General features: G+C 41.8%; 1 protein-coding gene across 1 annotated transcript in view; it reads left to right on the top strand.

The window, feature by feature from the left end:
- Positions 1-16,403, top strand: part of Crybg3 (crystallin beta-gamma domain containing 3) — a 107,456-nt gene that overhangs the window by 82,229 nt on the left and 8,824 nt on the right. Inside the window, exon 18 of the mRNA XM_028760226.1 lies at positions 13,220-13,359. Within this exon, the coding sequence (XP_028616059.1) occupies positions 13,220-13,359 (140 nt within the window). The remainder of the gene's footprint in view (positions 1-13,219; positions 13,360-16,403) is intronic.

Below are 16,403 nucleotides of genomic sequence, written 5' to 3' on the forward strand. Positions count from 1 at the left end.
GAGCATCTGCCTTTGAATATGTCAGATTCTGGCAGACCTCTAAGGAGACAGCTATGTCAGGCTCCTGTCAGCATGAACTTCCTGACATCCACATCAGTGTCTACCTTTGGTGACTGCACATGGGATGGATACTCAGGTGGAATGGTCTCCAGACGGCCCCTCCTTCAGTTTCTGTCCCTCACTTTGTCTACATATTTGCTCCCTTGAGTATTTTGTTACTCCTTCTAAGAAGGATCGAATCACCCCCACTTGGTCTTCCTTCTTCATGAGTTTCATGTGGTCTGTGAGTTGAATCTTGGCTATTTCAAGATTCTGAGCTAATATCCAATAATCAGTGAGTGAATGCCATGTGTGTTCTTTTGTGATTGGCTTACCTCACTCAGGATGATATATTCTAGTTCCATACATTTACCTAAGAATGTCTCGAATTCATTGTTTTTAATAGCTGAGTAATACTCCATTGTGTAAATGTACCACATTTTTTGTATCCATTCCTCTGTTGAAGGACATCTGGGTTCTTTCCAGCTTCTGGCTATTATAAATAAGGCTGCTATGAACATAGCGGAGCATATGTCCTTGTTATATGTTGGAGCCTTTTCTGAGTATATGCCCAGGCATGGTACAGCTGGGTCCTCATTTCCAATTTTCTAAGGAACTGCCAGACTGATTTCCAGAGTGGTTGCAATCCCACCATCAATGGAGGAGTGTTCTTCTTTCTCCACATCTTTGCCAGCATCTGCTATCACCTGAGTTTTTGATCTTAGCCATTCTGACTGGTGTGAGGTAGAATCTCAGGGTTGTTTTGTTTGATTTGCATTTCCCTGATGACTAAGGATGCTGAACATTTCTTTAGGTGCTTTTCAGCCATTCGAATTTCCTCCATTGAGAATTCTTTGTTTAGCTCTGTACCCCACCCCCTTCTTTCTTCCTTCCCTCCTTCTTTCCTTCCTTCCTTCCTTCCTTTATTTATTTATTTATTTATTTATTTATTTATTTAGTTTTTTCAAGACAGGGTTTCTCTGTGTAGCCCTGGTTGTCCTGGAACTCATTCTGTAGACCAGACTGGCCTCAAACTCAGAAATACGCCTGCCTCTGCCTCTGCCTCCCAGGTGCTGGGATTAAAGGCGTGCACCACCACTGCCCGGCTCTGTACCCCATTTTTTTTTTTTTTAACTGTAGCACTTTTATTTTTCTTTCCACAATGACGTGTTGCTGGGGCCTAATGTTCTCACTGAACAGTAGAAAACCAAAATTTGTCATTTCTTAAAGAATTGAGTACAAAAAACCTTACGTAAATTAAAAGGATGAATACATTTACAGGTGTCGATGCAAACATTCCCAACTCAAGGCAAGTAACAACCCATGGCAGTCAGGAGGGAAAAAACCAGAACAGAAACTGGGTCCTAAGGCTCGGACTTTCCCACCCTGTTAGACTGGCAATAGGGTTATTTGGTTGTCTGGAGTCTAATTTCTTGAGTTTTTTGAGTATAGGATATTAGCCCTCTACTGGATGTGGGATTGGTAAAGATCTTTTCCCAATCTGTTGGTTGCCATTTTGTCCTACTTACAGTGTCCTTTACCTTACAGAAACTTTGGCAATTTTATGAGGTCCCATTGGTCAATTCTTGATCTTAGAGCATAAGCCATTGGTGTTCTGTTCAGGAACTTTTCCCTTGTACCCAAGTATTCAAGGGTCTTCCCCACCTTCTCTTCTATTGGTTTCAGTGCATCTGGTTTTATGTGGAGGTCCTTGATCCACTTGGACTGGAGCTCCCATCTGCTTTCTCTGTTGCTCCACAGTGGTCTTAGGATGATATGCCTTTTTGTATGAGCCTATGCCACTAGCCAGTGTGATTCTGGATTCATTCTAGGTAACGTTTCTGTATGGCTGACTTAAGTTTACATATAAGTTTATGTGTTGGTTTTGTTTTGAATGGCAAGCCCTGCATCTTTTGAGGATGTTGCCTGCTGTTTTGTAGACATGTTAAGAGTTAGTGCCTGGTGCCTTAATGCTATCACACTGAGTCTTAAGATTTCATCTTCACGTGGGATCAGCCTGTTCTATAAATGACAGATCTATCCAGGCTAACTTCTGTCTGTAGAGATGGATGTTATAGTTGATAGGTCCATGGATATATAATCTGTAGTGTTGCAATAATTTCACTGTGGAAGGAGCTTCCCAGCCTTGTTTCCCCACTAATGTGATTTGGGACAGACTTTTAATTTGTCTGGGTCTCAGTTAACACCTGAGAAAGAAACCAGTTACAGCAGGAATTTTCAAACAAGTAACAGCTTTTAGTTCTAGTGCAGATAGATCAACTATCTAATAATAAATATAGTGGGCAAGAAAAAGTTGGTCCATTCCTAGTTCTCACCTGATTAGAGAGAATATTGTGAATTAGCTTTCACAGAAGTCCTTTCACGGAATCTCTGTACTTTTACATGGGTGTTTACAGATTTATTTTTATTTTTCATGTCTTCTCTCAGCCTTCACAGAGCAGTTGAGTAGCTTGGATATCAGAGTGAGCACTGATTGAAGACACATTTGTTGTGTGTCTTATTGGTGGACAGGCATGATCCAGTCATCTTTGATTGGGGTCGTGGCTGTTTTCTTGCTGTTAGAGGGGAGGAGCCAGAGAGTCACACCCACAGCTTCTGCACAGACTCAGCATCCTGTGTCCACTTCCCTTCTATGGCTGAAAGCTTTTTAAGATGTAGAGTCATCAGTTGATGACTTTTCTCCTTCATCTTAAGAGTATAGCTAAAGCCGACAAGATAATACTCAAATGGCACAGCATACACACAGGGAGTTGGGGAGGTAGTCTCTGCTATCATAGTTTTGGCCATGAGATGGAGAAACTTAAAAGTCCTCAGTATATTCTTTGTCCTTGTCACAGAGCCAACTTCCTTTTTTTAAAAAAGAAGAAAAGGACTGTTGGCCTAGAGGAGGTTTGGTGACCTGTCACCTGAGGAGCGTGGTACACGATAGACCGTGGTCCTAATTCCCTCTTAGATTCCTTGTAGGATTTTCCATGGGAAACTGTTGGTTGTATCAGTGCCTGAGAAAAGTGATGGCAGAGCAGGTGGTGCTGGGAAGTGAACCGAGGCCCAGAGGGTTTTGTCCAGATCTCCTTGAGCTGTGTTTATGGAAACGGATGTGTTCGACAGCGTTCCTTAGTGTCAGTTTCAAGTCACCTCGGAGCCTGTTTGTGTCAGGTCGTTTCTCTGTAAGGGTTTTACCAACCTTGGTGATGGTTACCAGATGTTTTTCTAAGATGAAAGAGATCAACTGCTATGTTTAAAGAAGCTTAAATGTTTTTACTGAAACCACAGCCTTCTATATTTAGAAATGATTGTATTGGGTGCGAAGGAGCAAGCTGATGACAGCAACCACAAGCCTGGTGGCTGTGGCATGCCCTGTGGCCTCCGGGAACAGAAAGCCCAACTGATTAGTAATGTGGGAGAAGAAAGTTTAAAGGCTTTCTCTTTTGCTTTGAAATGGGGGGAGGATGTTTAAAGTGACTGAATTCTCTAGAAAAATTAAGATTACTGCACAAGAATGATTTTACTGAACATTCGTTTTACATTTATTTATTCAACTTAATTACTGAGCACCAATCATGGACCAAGTTTTTCAGTAAGCACTAAATAAAAGGCAGCAGAGAGTTAGTATAGAGAACTCATGCTGTGACATGCAGATTTCCTTGTCCCCCGCCCCCCCCCCCGCCCCGCCCTCCCTCAGGGCTTGTTTCTGGAGATCTGTCTTTGACCAGTTCTCTATTGCCTGAGGGTGTCTGTTCTCAGCTCTGCACCTCTCCCCTTGGCCCACATAGTGGACTCCATGCCTGTAGCCTGCTGTCCCTGACACCTCTCCGGCTCCCAGTGTGCCCTGCACAGCTGTGCTTGGGCAACTGCATCATCCCCTAGGCTTCTTCTTTCATTCCCAGTTCTGTTAAAGTCCGCCATCATTACTATCCCAGTCTGCTCCTATGACAACCTTCAAACATCTAATCAATAGTGAGTACTAGATATAATTTTTTCCTCTCCCTTCTCTTCAACTCATTTTTCCCTCCCTTAACCAAATTTAGGGATACCTCCCTCTCTCTCTCTCTCTCTCTCTCTCTCTCTCTCTCTCTCTCTCTCTCCCCACCAGGAAGACCTCTTAACTCCCTCTAAGCTCTTCACTTTTTTTCTTATCCTCATCTGTTTTGTGTGCCCTTCCAGTGCTCTCTTGTCCCCATCCCACTCTTGTGTCTCCCTCACCAAGCTCTCTCATGGGCCCCTGCCAGGTCCCTTATTATCTTTTTCTATTTTGCCCTGCTTCGTGTGGAAATGAATTCACATTTTGTTTCCTCTTCCTATGTCCTTTAGGATCTAAATTAGATAACCACAGGTGACCTCATGTTTGAAGTGAGTCTTAGTTGGCTTTTATTACTGTCCTACAATACCACAAACAAAAGCACCTTAGGAAGGAAAGGATTAATTCTGACTTAAAACTCTCAGGTCCCACTATCACTGAGCAAAATCAGGGAAGGAACCCAAGCCAGGAGCCTGGAGGCAGAAACTGAAGCAGAGGCCATGGAGGGTTGCTGCTCCTCATGGCTTTGCTCGGCTTCCTTATGTCCAAGACCACATGCTCAAGAGCACCACACACACTAGCCTAGGCCCTCCCGCATCAGCCTTTCATCAAGAAGATACCGTATAGACTTGCCTACAGGCTACTACTATGAAGGCATCTTGTCAACTGAGGTTCTCTCCAGATGATTCTAGCTGTGCCAAGTTGACTCAAACAAGCCCCGCTCCCAGCACGAAAACATTCATAACAGACCTACCACATGGCAATCTTTTCGGCCCTAAATGGTCATTCTTTACACTTCTAGCTGCTTGCTGTCTGTGTGTCTGTCTGTCTGTCTTTTAAATCTCCCTGCACGTAGTCACAACTATTGAACTACACAGTCACTATGGATACGGTACAGATCATTTTGTTTGTTTTAAATTGTGTGATCTCTATACAGTCTCCTCTGCTTAGCCCATGGCCATAAAATTCAGGACTCCATTATTTAAAATTTAGGACAACGATCCAATCCTACCAAGCATAAACAGATAGTGCCTGTATACAGTTCGTTCTCGTTCCCCAGTCCACTCTATAACAGGGGGTTATACTTTGAGCTTGGGGTGGGCTTGTGTCTAATCTTCTTTTCCCCTCACCTCCCTTCTCCCTCTCGCTTGGGCTCGCTCGCTCCAGCCCAAAGGTATTTATTTATTTATTTATTTATTTATTTATTTATTAATTAAAGTACACTGTAGCTATCTTCAGACACCCCATAGGAGGTCATCAGATCTCATTATGGATGGTTGTGAGCTGCCTTGTGGTTGCTGGGATTTGAACTCATGACCTCCGGAAGAGCAGTCAGTGCTCTTAACCGCTGAGCCATCTCATCAGCCCGTGTCTAATCTTCTTAAAGTGTTCTGTGTAGCTTTGAAAGTTGAAGGATGATGGGGAAAACCATTTGCCACTGTCATCTGTTGAAGAAGCGCTTTAAAGCTGAACAGACTGTTTTAAGAATATTGGGCACAGACATGAGAACCGGATACCTGAGCAGTTCCTGGCTGTGAGCTGAGCTGAGTGTGAGTTTCAGACTGCCATGCCGAGACAAGTCAATGTTGGCCCAGTGTCTTGTTGGGTAACCTGTTGACTACATTACCACGGGAGCAGACGTCTACTCTTTGCTTTGCCAGTGTCTCCACGGAGGCTTGGCGTAGAAGTCTGGCTTTCTGAAGTAATAATTCTTATCCTGGCAGCTACAAGAGGGCAAAGCCACACAGACATGGTAACAAGAGCCTGTCGGAGATGTTGGAGTGAAATTATGATTCTGATGACATATTCAGTCTTCAGTAGAGTCAGAATCAAGAAGACTGTGTAACATGCAGTGTACATGTACCATACAGTGTGTGTGTGTATATATATATATTGTTAGGGACAGCTCTCACATGAGGGAAAAACAATAATTAGGGTCTTATACTCTAAACATAACCTAATTATGGAAGACAAATTTTATGCGTTAGAAGAAATTACAGGAGATTCTCCAGTGACACCAGAGCAGGATGGACATCTTTTAGATATAGAAAGCAGGAATTAGTAAGAAAAAGGTTCAGAGGCAAACATGATGTTGCTTGTCATAGTCTGTGTCTTGTTGCTGTAAGTGAATACCTCAGGCTTGGTAATTTACAAAGGAAAAAATGTTCAGCTTATGTTTGGAAAATGTGGGACGTGCTAGATATAGCAGCCTCAGGTGAGTGGTGTCCCTTTGCTTTTGGGGCCTCGGTCACATTGGGTGAGGGAGTGAGCACCCTAGCTGTAATCTCTCCTCTTCCTATAAAGCACTGTTCTTCCTAGGTTCAGGCCCAACTCTTATGTCATTATTTAAGCATTAATTATCCCCTGAAGGTCTCTCTTCCAAACACCCATACTCTGATGAGTTTATACACTTTTTCCACTTAATGATGAAGACTGTTTCAGCATGAGAGTTGGTAGGGACACTGAAACTTAACCCTGCCATAATAAATTGTTGAATATGTGGTCACTGAACAGGAATTCAGTCTTACAATCCTAGAGGCCAGAAGTCTGAAATGGTCTCACTAGGGAAAATTTAAGGTGCAGACAGGACTGCTTTTCTTCTGTAAATCTCTACATGTCCTTACCTCTTCTAGAAACTACCAGTTTTGCTTCATTCAGGCGCATGCTGGCCTCTGAAGTGTATCTGCTCTCTGTGGTTTTACCTCTGACCTCCTGCTTTGCTGCTCTGAGAGGGCCTTGTGGTTATACTTGGCCTACCTCAGTAATCCAGCTTAAGATCCTTAACCACTAGTCATGCCCTTAAAGTTCCCATTTCAGTGTTAAATAATAGTGTGTTCACTGGTTCTCAGAAATAGGATGCGGGTGTTTTTGTTTCCTTTGGTCAGGTATTAATTACTCAGTCTTCGACAGCAGGCCACAAATGGAAAGAATATGCTTGCAGCCTGCATTAATTTGTAAAAATTTCATATATAGAGATAGATACAAGGAAAGAAAGTCAAAAGAGGATACAAATCTGCCATTTATAGACAAGGGGAGAATGGCTTAGAACATACAGAAGATATTAAACCTCAAGGATGATTGCAGGAATACAAAGCAAAACAATAATGAGACTTTATAAGTACTTAAAAATGTGACAGTTCCAAAATCTGGTTTACCTGTGCAATTATAGGAAATGTAGTTGCTTGACAGGAATTCACTGTCTTACAATCCTAGAGGGAGGCCTTCCAGTTAATATTATTCCTATACAGCTGGTGGATGAAGTGCAGTTACAGTGCGGGCAACATGAGGGGATTTGTTGTAGCACTGGGAGAGAAAACAGTAGCACATTCAAATACCAAAGTATACAGCCGCATGGAGGTAGCAGAGTGCAGCTGTATGCATGGACACTTTCAGTAGAGTTTAAATTCAGGTGTACTCAGTACATCTCATTTACTTAAATTTTTGGTACAAATTTCATACATTGTTAAATACTATTCAGTATTGTAAATTACTTCAGTACACGTTGTATTAAAATAGTAGGTTTGATGGTTCCATATTTAAGGAAGTTTAAATGTTAGTACCCATGACTTGATCATCTTAGACTGTATATTCAGTGAACCTAATAAATATGTACACATTATATGCCAATTAAAGTTATAAAACACAAATGGGAAATCTAGATGTAACACTTGTGGATGCTGGGTAGATGGTCCAATGATATGTTATTTGCTCTTTCAGAAATGAATTATAAGTTATCTAAAAAGGGAGACATGGACATGAGATAGTGAGACTTATTTTACTAAGATAAATGGAAAGGGGCTTTGTAAGGAAAGTGGCTGTTGAAGTCTGCCTCGGTGTCTGAAAACTCGGCTCAGCTCCGACTCTGCCCCTGATACCTACCTGAGTATACCCAAGAGTATACCCAAGCATGGGGTTTTTTCTCTCGGTCTTCATTTTCTGATCTACTCAAATGTGAGGATTAAAGGAGCTGGGGCTTTAAAGTTGTGCTGAGTGATAGGGTAGCAGCCCACCAATGATGGCTAATTAGTGTTTATGCAAAATTGCGACATGATAGGCTGACGGTGTTAATAGGATTTTGTAGCCCAGAGGATATCAGATTCTTTTAAAGGGTTTATAAGACTTCTAATAGGTTATTATCATTTCTTTTAGCCTTTCCCAGTAGTTTGGCATGCCTTTGGCATGGTATTGAGGTACACATTATGGTCCATGACACTAAGTTTGGTTTGCATTTCCTTTTTAACTGGTTCATTTGGCAAATATCTGGGGGAGCTGGAGTTGTTGGGCTGTACAGATAGAATTGTGAGTGTCTAATACTGAGTGAAAATGTTATGTTTACAGCCTAACCAGTTAAGAAGTCTTGGGTTACTGTCAGCACATTTTCCCTGTAAACAGTGATTTGAAACCTAAAGACCTATACAGTGTCAAAGTATGTCATAGATTTGTTCTTAAGAAGTTAAATTAGCACTTAGATTTAAGCTTTTTATACAAATATATTGAAGGTGTGATGGTGTGATTGTAGTTTTTCTAGCACTGGTCTCAGGCCTTCAGGCGTAGTTGGCAGATGTATTTGTATCTAGAAATTAGGGATCTTAGATGCTCACCAGCTGAGCATAGAGAAGCTCAGGGCTTGAGGTAGCTGCACACTTGGCAACTGCTTGTATACTGCATCATACAGTGATTGGCAGCTACAACATTTTAGAGTAACAGAAGAGGGATATAGCTTCTGGGGCCCTTGGGTGTAGGCTCAAAGCCTGGCCCTTCCTTTACCCTGTAGCCTGTGCCTTGACTGCTCAGCTGCAGAGTGAATACAGGTTGTGCCCACAGCAGAGGTAAACCTTAGGGATTAAGTGCGTGAATTCAGTTTCATAATCCCTAATGTGAATGTATTTAGGATTTGGAATTTTTCACATTTGAAGAAGAATCGAGTTTTTATATATGGTGTATAAGAAAACACCCTGAGGATTTCAGAAAGTATTCTATAAATAGCTCATATCTGTTTCCAATATGAATTTGATGAATTGATACAGACTAGATAAATATTATAAATATACTTACGTTTATTCAGGCTAAATTTGTTAGCAAACAAATTAGGGCAGAAATTGGTTTTAGACTTAGTATCATGGAAATATGAGTATATGTATTTCCTTATGTATGAACATATATCTATTTACTTATATATGAAAAAGACTAACAGCATTAGTGTCTTAGAGCAGAAATGACGAAATAAGCACTTATTAAGCAATGGTAATTATTACTATTATTATCTCAGCATAGATTAATGGAGGAGACAAGGAGGAACTAGTTTACTTTCCCAATTTAAATTATCATATATATATATATATATATATATATATATATATATAATTTTATTCAGACATTCTTTTTCTTTCATAACCTGACCACTCACTCCTCTTTGAAACTGGATCCACTTTACAAGGCTTAGACTTGACCTAGCAGGAATGTCTTATTGCCACTGGCTCCCAAGAGGAACCTTTAGCCCCAAGTGGTAGGCTAATTTAGCATGGACCAGAGCCATGACATTTACAGAGCTCAGTGTGTAATTTAATCCTTGTGGTTTCTATTGTCTTCAGGTAGTACAGATTATTTTCTCGTCTTCAGTTTTGAGCACTGACCATTAATTTTTGTGTCTTGCGATCTTCAGATTTGGAGAGTGCAGGAAGTGCATCAGGACATGGATGATTTTTGAAAATATTTCTCAGACACTTTAAATGATCGGCTATCAATCACTGCCATGATCCCATCCAGATTAGCACTGGGCTGTCCTTCCGAATCTTCCAATTCTTTGTGTACACATGTAACGCGGTTGTCCTTGTACATTTGCATATGTTTATAAATGAAACATTTAAACTGAAACAACATAAAACTTAATAACCAGACACAGACCTTTCTGGTCTATCAGACCTCTAGAAGAGGTGCCTTTGGGTTTGGGAACAATGGATGCTCACAAGTGAGACGTCTGCCAGCTTGGACTCAATGATGTCCTTTCACTGTCAGTAGGGAATGGGTTATTTCCTTACTGTGCTTGGTAGTCATCTCTTATTTGGCTAATGCTACTAGGCCATAGTGTATGCCAGCTGAACCTACTTTATCACTTAAAGTACCCTCTCTTGATTCATACAAACTCTTAGAAACCCTTTAAAACATTATCTTGCCTGTTGGACACATTATCCTCACATTGCCTGCCTCATTTTTAATAGAGGAACAAATCACATTTATATCCCCAATCTTTCTATATTTTATTAAGATAAATTTCTAAGATGTTGACTTGCTAGAGGGAACAAATTTGATGGAGTTTGAACTCAAACTTAGCCTCTCAAAAGGGGAGTGTAGACTGTCTGTTTTAGTTATAACATTGCATAGCATTTAAATCATGTTCTCATAGGCTTTTTTTTTTTTTCCTTCTGGGTTACAAGTTTCACTGTGTGAGTAGCAAACCTTTACTGTCTGTCATTCTTTTTCTGGAGAAAGCCGCTGGTGGTTGATTCCAAACCCTTTCCAGGCTCCTTACCTGACTGCCCTTTCTTCCTAAGCCATGGCTGACCAAATAGATATGTGAGCAGAGATCATTGAAATGCTTTTTAAAAACCCTGAGGATAAGGATATTTAAATAGTCTCAACAATAAATCCGGAAGTTTCTTATGGACTTTGATGATCTCATTTTTAATCACTCCTGTTCGGTCAGCTATTGGAATACTCGTAATTTTTAGTTTGTAGGTATCGGGGAAGCAACTAGAGCACCGAGGAGTCAGTGCCTAGCAGTAATGAGTTTCTTCTCCTAGGCCAGTAAGTACTGGTTGTCAAGAGAAGACCAGTGCTTCTGGGTAGTATTTCACTTCTTTTCTACTATCCTCTGATTTCTAGGTCAGTACAGTCTAATCCCATGAACTAGACACATGTGGTTATTTAAGTTTAAGTGTAATTCCATGGCTTTAGTCCACTGGTCAGATGAACTGTGTTCAAAGTGTTCATTGGCAATGTACCTCTAGTAGAGCCATATTGGACAAGGCAGATAGACACTATTTCTGTAGCTGCAGAAGACTGTGGGAAGGGTGCAAGACAGAATCTCTAGGCCATTGGGCACACAGTGTAAAAAGTACACATTCTCTTTCTCTAGAATTAAAGTTAAAGTCCTAGGAGACTTCCCTGTTCCGTGTTACCATGTCTGTGGGTAGTGTTCAGTACTTGTTTGGGCAGCCATGCTGGTGAGACTACAGGTAGCCAAAAACTGCTGAGAAGAGGAGCAAGAGTCTTCCCTACGGTACAGCTCCAAATTGGCTTTATAGCACTAAGTTGTCATCCTTGAAAGCATATCCATCCATGCAACACTATAGTCTGAACAGGCTGTGCTTCAGAGGAGGTATAGTAAGTTCCTTTCTACAAGAACCACCCTCTCATGGGCCAACCCAGCAATCAGTTCTGAAGTATTAGGAACCATTGGACTCAATGTCTTTCTCTACCTCTCAGCCACCCCTCGCTTTCCACCATTCGGTTTCTTTCTGCTCTTGTGACTTTCTGTGGTGCCCATAAGCCCATTCGTAGACCCCCTATTATGCCATTTCCCTCATTCTCCATGTGGTTACGTCCAAAGGAGAGTGTGTACACCCTGTCTGCACTGTGTTGACTCGTATTCCCCAGCCTTCCCCAAGCAGGTTCTCTCCTCATCCAACACACCAGTAAAATGGCTCTCATTCAGGCCTCAGTGTCTCACTGCCACACCCACACTGCCTCATTGCCAGCTCTGACTCACCAGACATCTTCTTGTGGTGCGATGGGCTCTCCTTTCCTGGTTAGTGTGTCACCATTCCCCACCTGCCATTCCCATGTGTCAGTTGGGACAGTGACATCCCCCTTCTAGTCCCTACTTTCAACCTGGCCGTCAGTCATTATATAGCTTCTGGGCATTTCCAAAGATACCTTCTCTATACCAGGGCCTCCCCTTAAGCCCACAGCTAGAGTCCAGTATATGTCCCACTTTTCTCTCTAGCTTGTCCTACTCAATGGCTTATGAAGATCTCCAATTCTAATGATACGTTCCTAGCTCTTGGGCAGGGTTTTTCCTCCAGATTTCTTTGTTGATAACACTATGTACCCCCAGTGATTCTAGCCATAACTCTTTTACTTTTCTTTAAAATGTGGGTATGCATGCCCGTATGTGGGAAGTAGAGGCCAGAGGCTGACATGAGGTGCTTTCCTTTATCACCATCCACCTTGGTTTTTGAGGCAGAGTCTCTAACGGAGCTCAGAGCTTACCGGACAGCTAGACTGGCTGGGTACTGCAAACCCCAGTGATCAATCTGTTCCCACTGTCCCAGCCCCAGTGTTACAAGTGCATGCTTCCAGGATCAGGATTTATGTGGGTGCTGGGGATCCAACTTCCAGCTTTTATGATTTCCTTTTGATCAAGTTGGTTCATCACAGTCTTGTCCTTGACTCTGCCTTGGCAGAGTCTGTTCTGTTCCTGTCCTGTCCATGTAGCAAAGAATGTGGCAACTCTGTACGTGATGACAGTCAGTGAGCACACCTAACACCTTTCCTGTGGGACTTGCTTGCTTGGTGGTTGGTTCTCCTGGCTACTCCTCTAAGGAAGCTCATGCATGTCTGTGTCTCCCACGGGATCCTCCACATGCCTGCTCTGCACAACCACCTCCCCCAGATCTCGTCTACCTTCTAGATGTGCCCCATCCTCTCAGCCATGCATCCTCATGGATTCTTTGTCTTGCAGAAAAGTAACCCTGCTTTTCCTGGGTACTCTCACAGGGCGTATTTGTTCAGTTTTATACTATATGTTGCATTAAACTATTACTCCACATCTTGGAACTTCTCTGTAGTTAATAATGCCTCAAACACAGATGTGTGGCCTTGCTTTAGTATCTCATTCCCCAAGTCTTGTGGATGCTATCATGTATATATTAATGAGTGAAAAGAATGGCATTTTTTCCACTGACATGAATTAATTTCGGTGAGAAACTACCTCTGTGTCTGCACATTGTAAATGTTTTCAATTAAGAATATGTTCTCTCTTCCTCCTAGGGTTGTATTTGAGACTAGGTCGTCTTTCAGTTGTACTTCACCCCCACCCCTACACTCTGATGATGCTTTTTCTCTTTTTGTATGTGTTAGGTTTTTGAAGAACCTTCCATCAGCCTTTTTGCTCTGGAACACTGTGAGGGAAGAGAGCTACATCTGGAAGACGCCGTGAATTCTGTTTTGAACAAGGACCTACACTTCTATACCCAGTCTGTGTGGATAAAGAGTGGCTTGTGAGTACTGGAAGTGGGGCTCACTCTGGGTTGGTCACTGATTTAAGATAAAGCGATCCGTTGCTGTTTCCTAACTACGGCTGTGAGTCCGTTGGTGCCCCTGTTTGTCTCGATACTATAGTAGCTTCTATTTAAATAAGACAAGATGGAACCATGCGCAACACATGATAGTATGCAGTGATCTGGGACAAGAACTCTTTGGGGAGGAGGGCTGGTACCCCATTAGAGGATAGGTCATGGAAGCAGTTCCACCAAGTAATGTTCTATACTTAAGCCTACTTCCTCTTCAGGGAAAATTTCATTAAATCATCTATTTAAGCTGTGAATAACATAACCTGTGTAAGGCTAGTGACTATTTAAAAGACTAAGATGGTTGGGTTTGACTTTGACCTGACAGCTTGTTTGTCCGAAAGCAGTCCCTACCCAAGTGCTCATTTCCATATAGCCCTCTTGGGTTGATGCAGCCTGCCTGCGGACATCAGGTCATTTCTGTTACTAGTCAGCGTGGAGCCAGGTGGCACAGGCCCTGTGTGCTTACATTTGGGGAAACTGTCTTTTAAAAAGAGTCCTTGTTATTAATGTCTGAATTAGATATGTGTTTGAGCATCTGTGTTTAACAGAGGTTGTGGAGAGGTCTGTAGCTGATGCTTATCTCATGAGAAATCCGCCTTTCTTGTTCACTTTCGAAGAGTCTGCCACAGAAGCCGGCTCCTGCTCTTATTCTGCTGGTGGTTTTGACTAAAACTCAACAAAGAAAACATGCATAGCTACTGATAGTATAAAAATGACTTTTTATTGTTTGTGGTTTTGAAATTGTGTGGTAGTTAACTCTGTTTAAATATATGAAGTAATCAACAAAAAAAAGAAGATAAACTGAAAACTAAGTCAACTATTACACCAAATGGCTCTTACATAATTCATATATAACAATTTAAATTTTCCCCTGAAAAGTATCTGACATAGTTTGGCCTTTATTAAAGTGAATTACTCTGTCTTAACATAGGATTCCAGAATATTACTTTCCAGTTAACTAAGACTACTTGAGTTGCATTTCAAAACTCTATATAGGACTTTCACACTTTTATTTTTATATATCTAAGTTAAACTGATATTTGACACACAGTTGTAAAGTTCTCACCTTTCTATTTTTACTCCTTTCTAGAAAATGTGTGCAAGTTCACCTTGACACCATTTATTCTTGATAGCTTTTTTTTTCTTTTTCTTTTTTAAATCTATCTACTATTCTTGATTCTCCACAACAGAATTACTGGGCAGATTCAAGGACATGGTGGATGTTTAAAACTCCACCTGGGCTACTGTGGTCTTCCTGGACACCTTTTCTTGACGAATCACCTACTCTATAACACGTATTTTTTAAATCATTGTTCTGTGTTGATCTGTGATGGTAATGAGACCCCCACACGTGTACTTCACTGAAATCAACATGGAATGGGATTCATTTGTTAAAAGCCAGAGAGGTGGTTAAGCATCTCTGGTCATGCTGACCTGCCTTTGCACATGATTGATTAGATTTGTGCAGGCGTTTGTAACAGATCAAGGGAACGTTGTCCATCCCACTGCCTCAGTATACTCATAATTTGGCTAAGCCTGATCTCACTTGTGGACAAAAGCGTAGACTTTTCCTTACAGTACTCAGTTTGAGTCAGGACTCCTTTCAAGCTTTTACTGCTTTGACAAATCAGCCTTTCCTCAGTTCCTTCTTCCTGCCCAATTTTGTGCAGGAATTGGTACCTTTTCCTACATGAACCAACAGGGCTCTGCAAGAGAAGGACATTTTCCTCCAGAAAACTAAACAGAAGCCACTGCTATAGCTGCAATGACTTCCTGCACTTAAACTTCAGAGATTTGTTTTGAAGATTCCAGTCTGAGCTCAGCAGCATGGTTGCTTTAGGCCTTTGAGTAGCACACTAGCACAGGAATGTGAGTTGGAAGGGGAAAAAAAAACCCACCATGAGCCAAGAAGCAAATGGAAGGGACCAGAGTAACACTCTTTCCCAGCACCTCCTACAAGGTGCTATATCCTTGACATATCCCATATCCCATATCCCAGAGGAGCTATACTGCAGACTAGGTCCTTCCTTCACAAAGGACCTTTTGGGACACTGGTCCACACCATAATAAACTCTGGGAGAACCTGTTTCTGGGAACTGCCCCTCCTGATAGGCAGACTTAGGTTCTGCTACTGGAGATCCCCCTTTGATCCCAGGTGACACATACTTGACTGCATTTGCCAAGTTTTGTGTCTGAAGCAAGCCTCATCCTCCACTTTCTGTTGAGTTGCCCTAAAAATTTTGGGTTCTTCTGGAAATCTTAGTGTTTAGTCACTCAGTTTGGCAACTAGTGGACACAGGACTCAGCAAGCTGTCAGGTGCTATCTGTTTGTGGGCTACCTCTGTCTCACTCCTTGGAAACTGGCACAAGTGGTACAAAAGCAGCTATAGCCAGGCTGGGAAGAAATGGACATAACTGCATCAGTCCTGGTTCTCACCCAAGACCACTCTTAGAGACTTTAACACAACCAAGACTGAACACAGCAGTGTTAGTGAAGATTTACAGAGGAGCTGTCTTTGAAAAAAGACCACAAGGGGAATCTCTCTGGGTAGTCCTTGGTGGCCTCGGGCAGTTGTGGAGACAGATGTAGAAGAAAAATGGTGAGCAGTTTTAGCTCTCTGGAGAAGCTCTGAATCATATAGGACAACCTAGGGAAGGAGGAATATTTTCCTCCTAGGTAATGGTGGGAGGCCAACTGAAATATTTCAATGTTAAAATGCTTTGAGGCTTGCTATATCAAAGGAAAATAGAATTTCATAACTGGAAGGAACATTGTTCATTTTCTAAGTGCAGGAGCAGGAGCCTGACATTTCATCCTAACTCCAGATGCGGTGGCTATCTTCTCAACCCCTACCAAGGAAAAAATGTGTAATTACCTATTTGTAAAATCTACAGATCGAGAGGCATAGTGGTATAACTGTTGGTTTTAGTTAAGAGGTTGCTTTTTTTGTTTGAAGTGTCCCAGATTTTTC

Source organism: Grammomys surdaster, unplaced genomic scaffold (assembly GCF_004785775.1).
Source record: "Grammomys surdaster isolate TR1022 unplaced genomic scaffold, NIH_TR_1.0 126398, whole genome shotgun sequence".
Lineage (NCBI taxonomy): Eukaryota > Metazoa > Chordata > Mammalia > Rodentia > Muridae > Grammomys > Grammomys surdaster.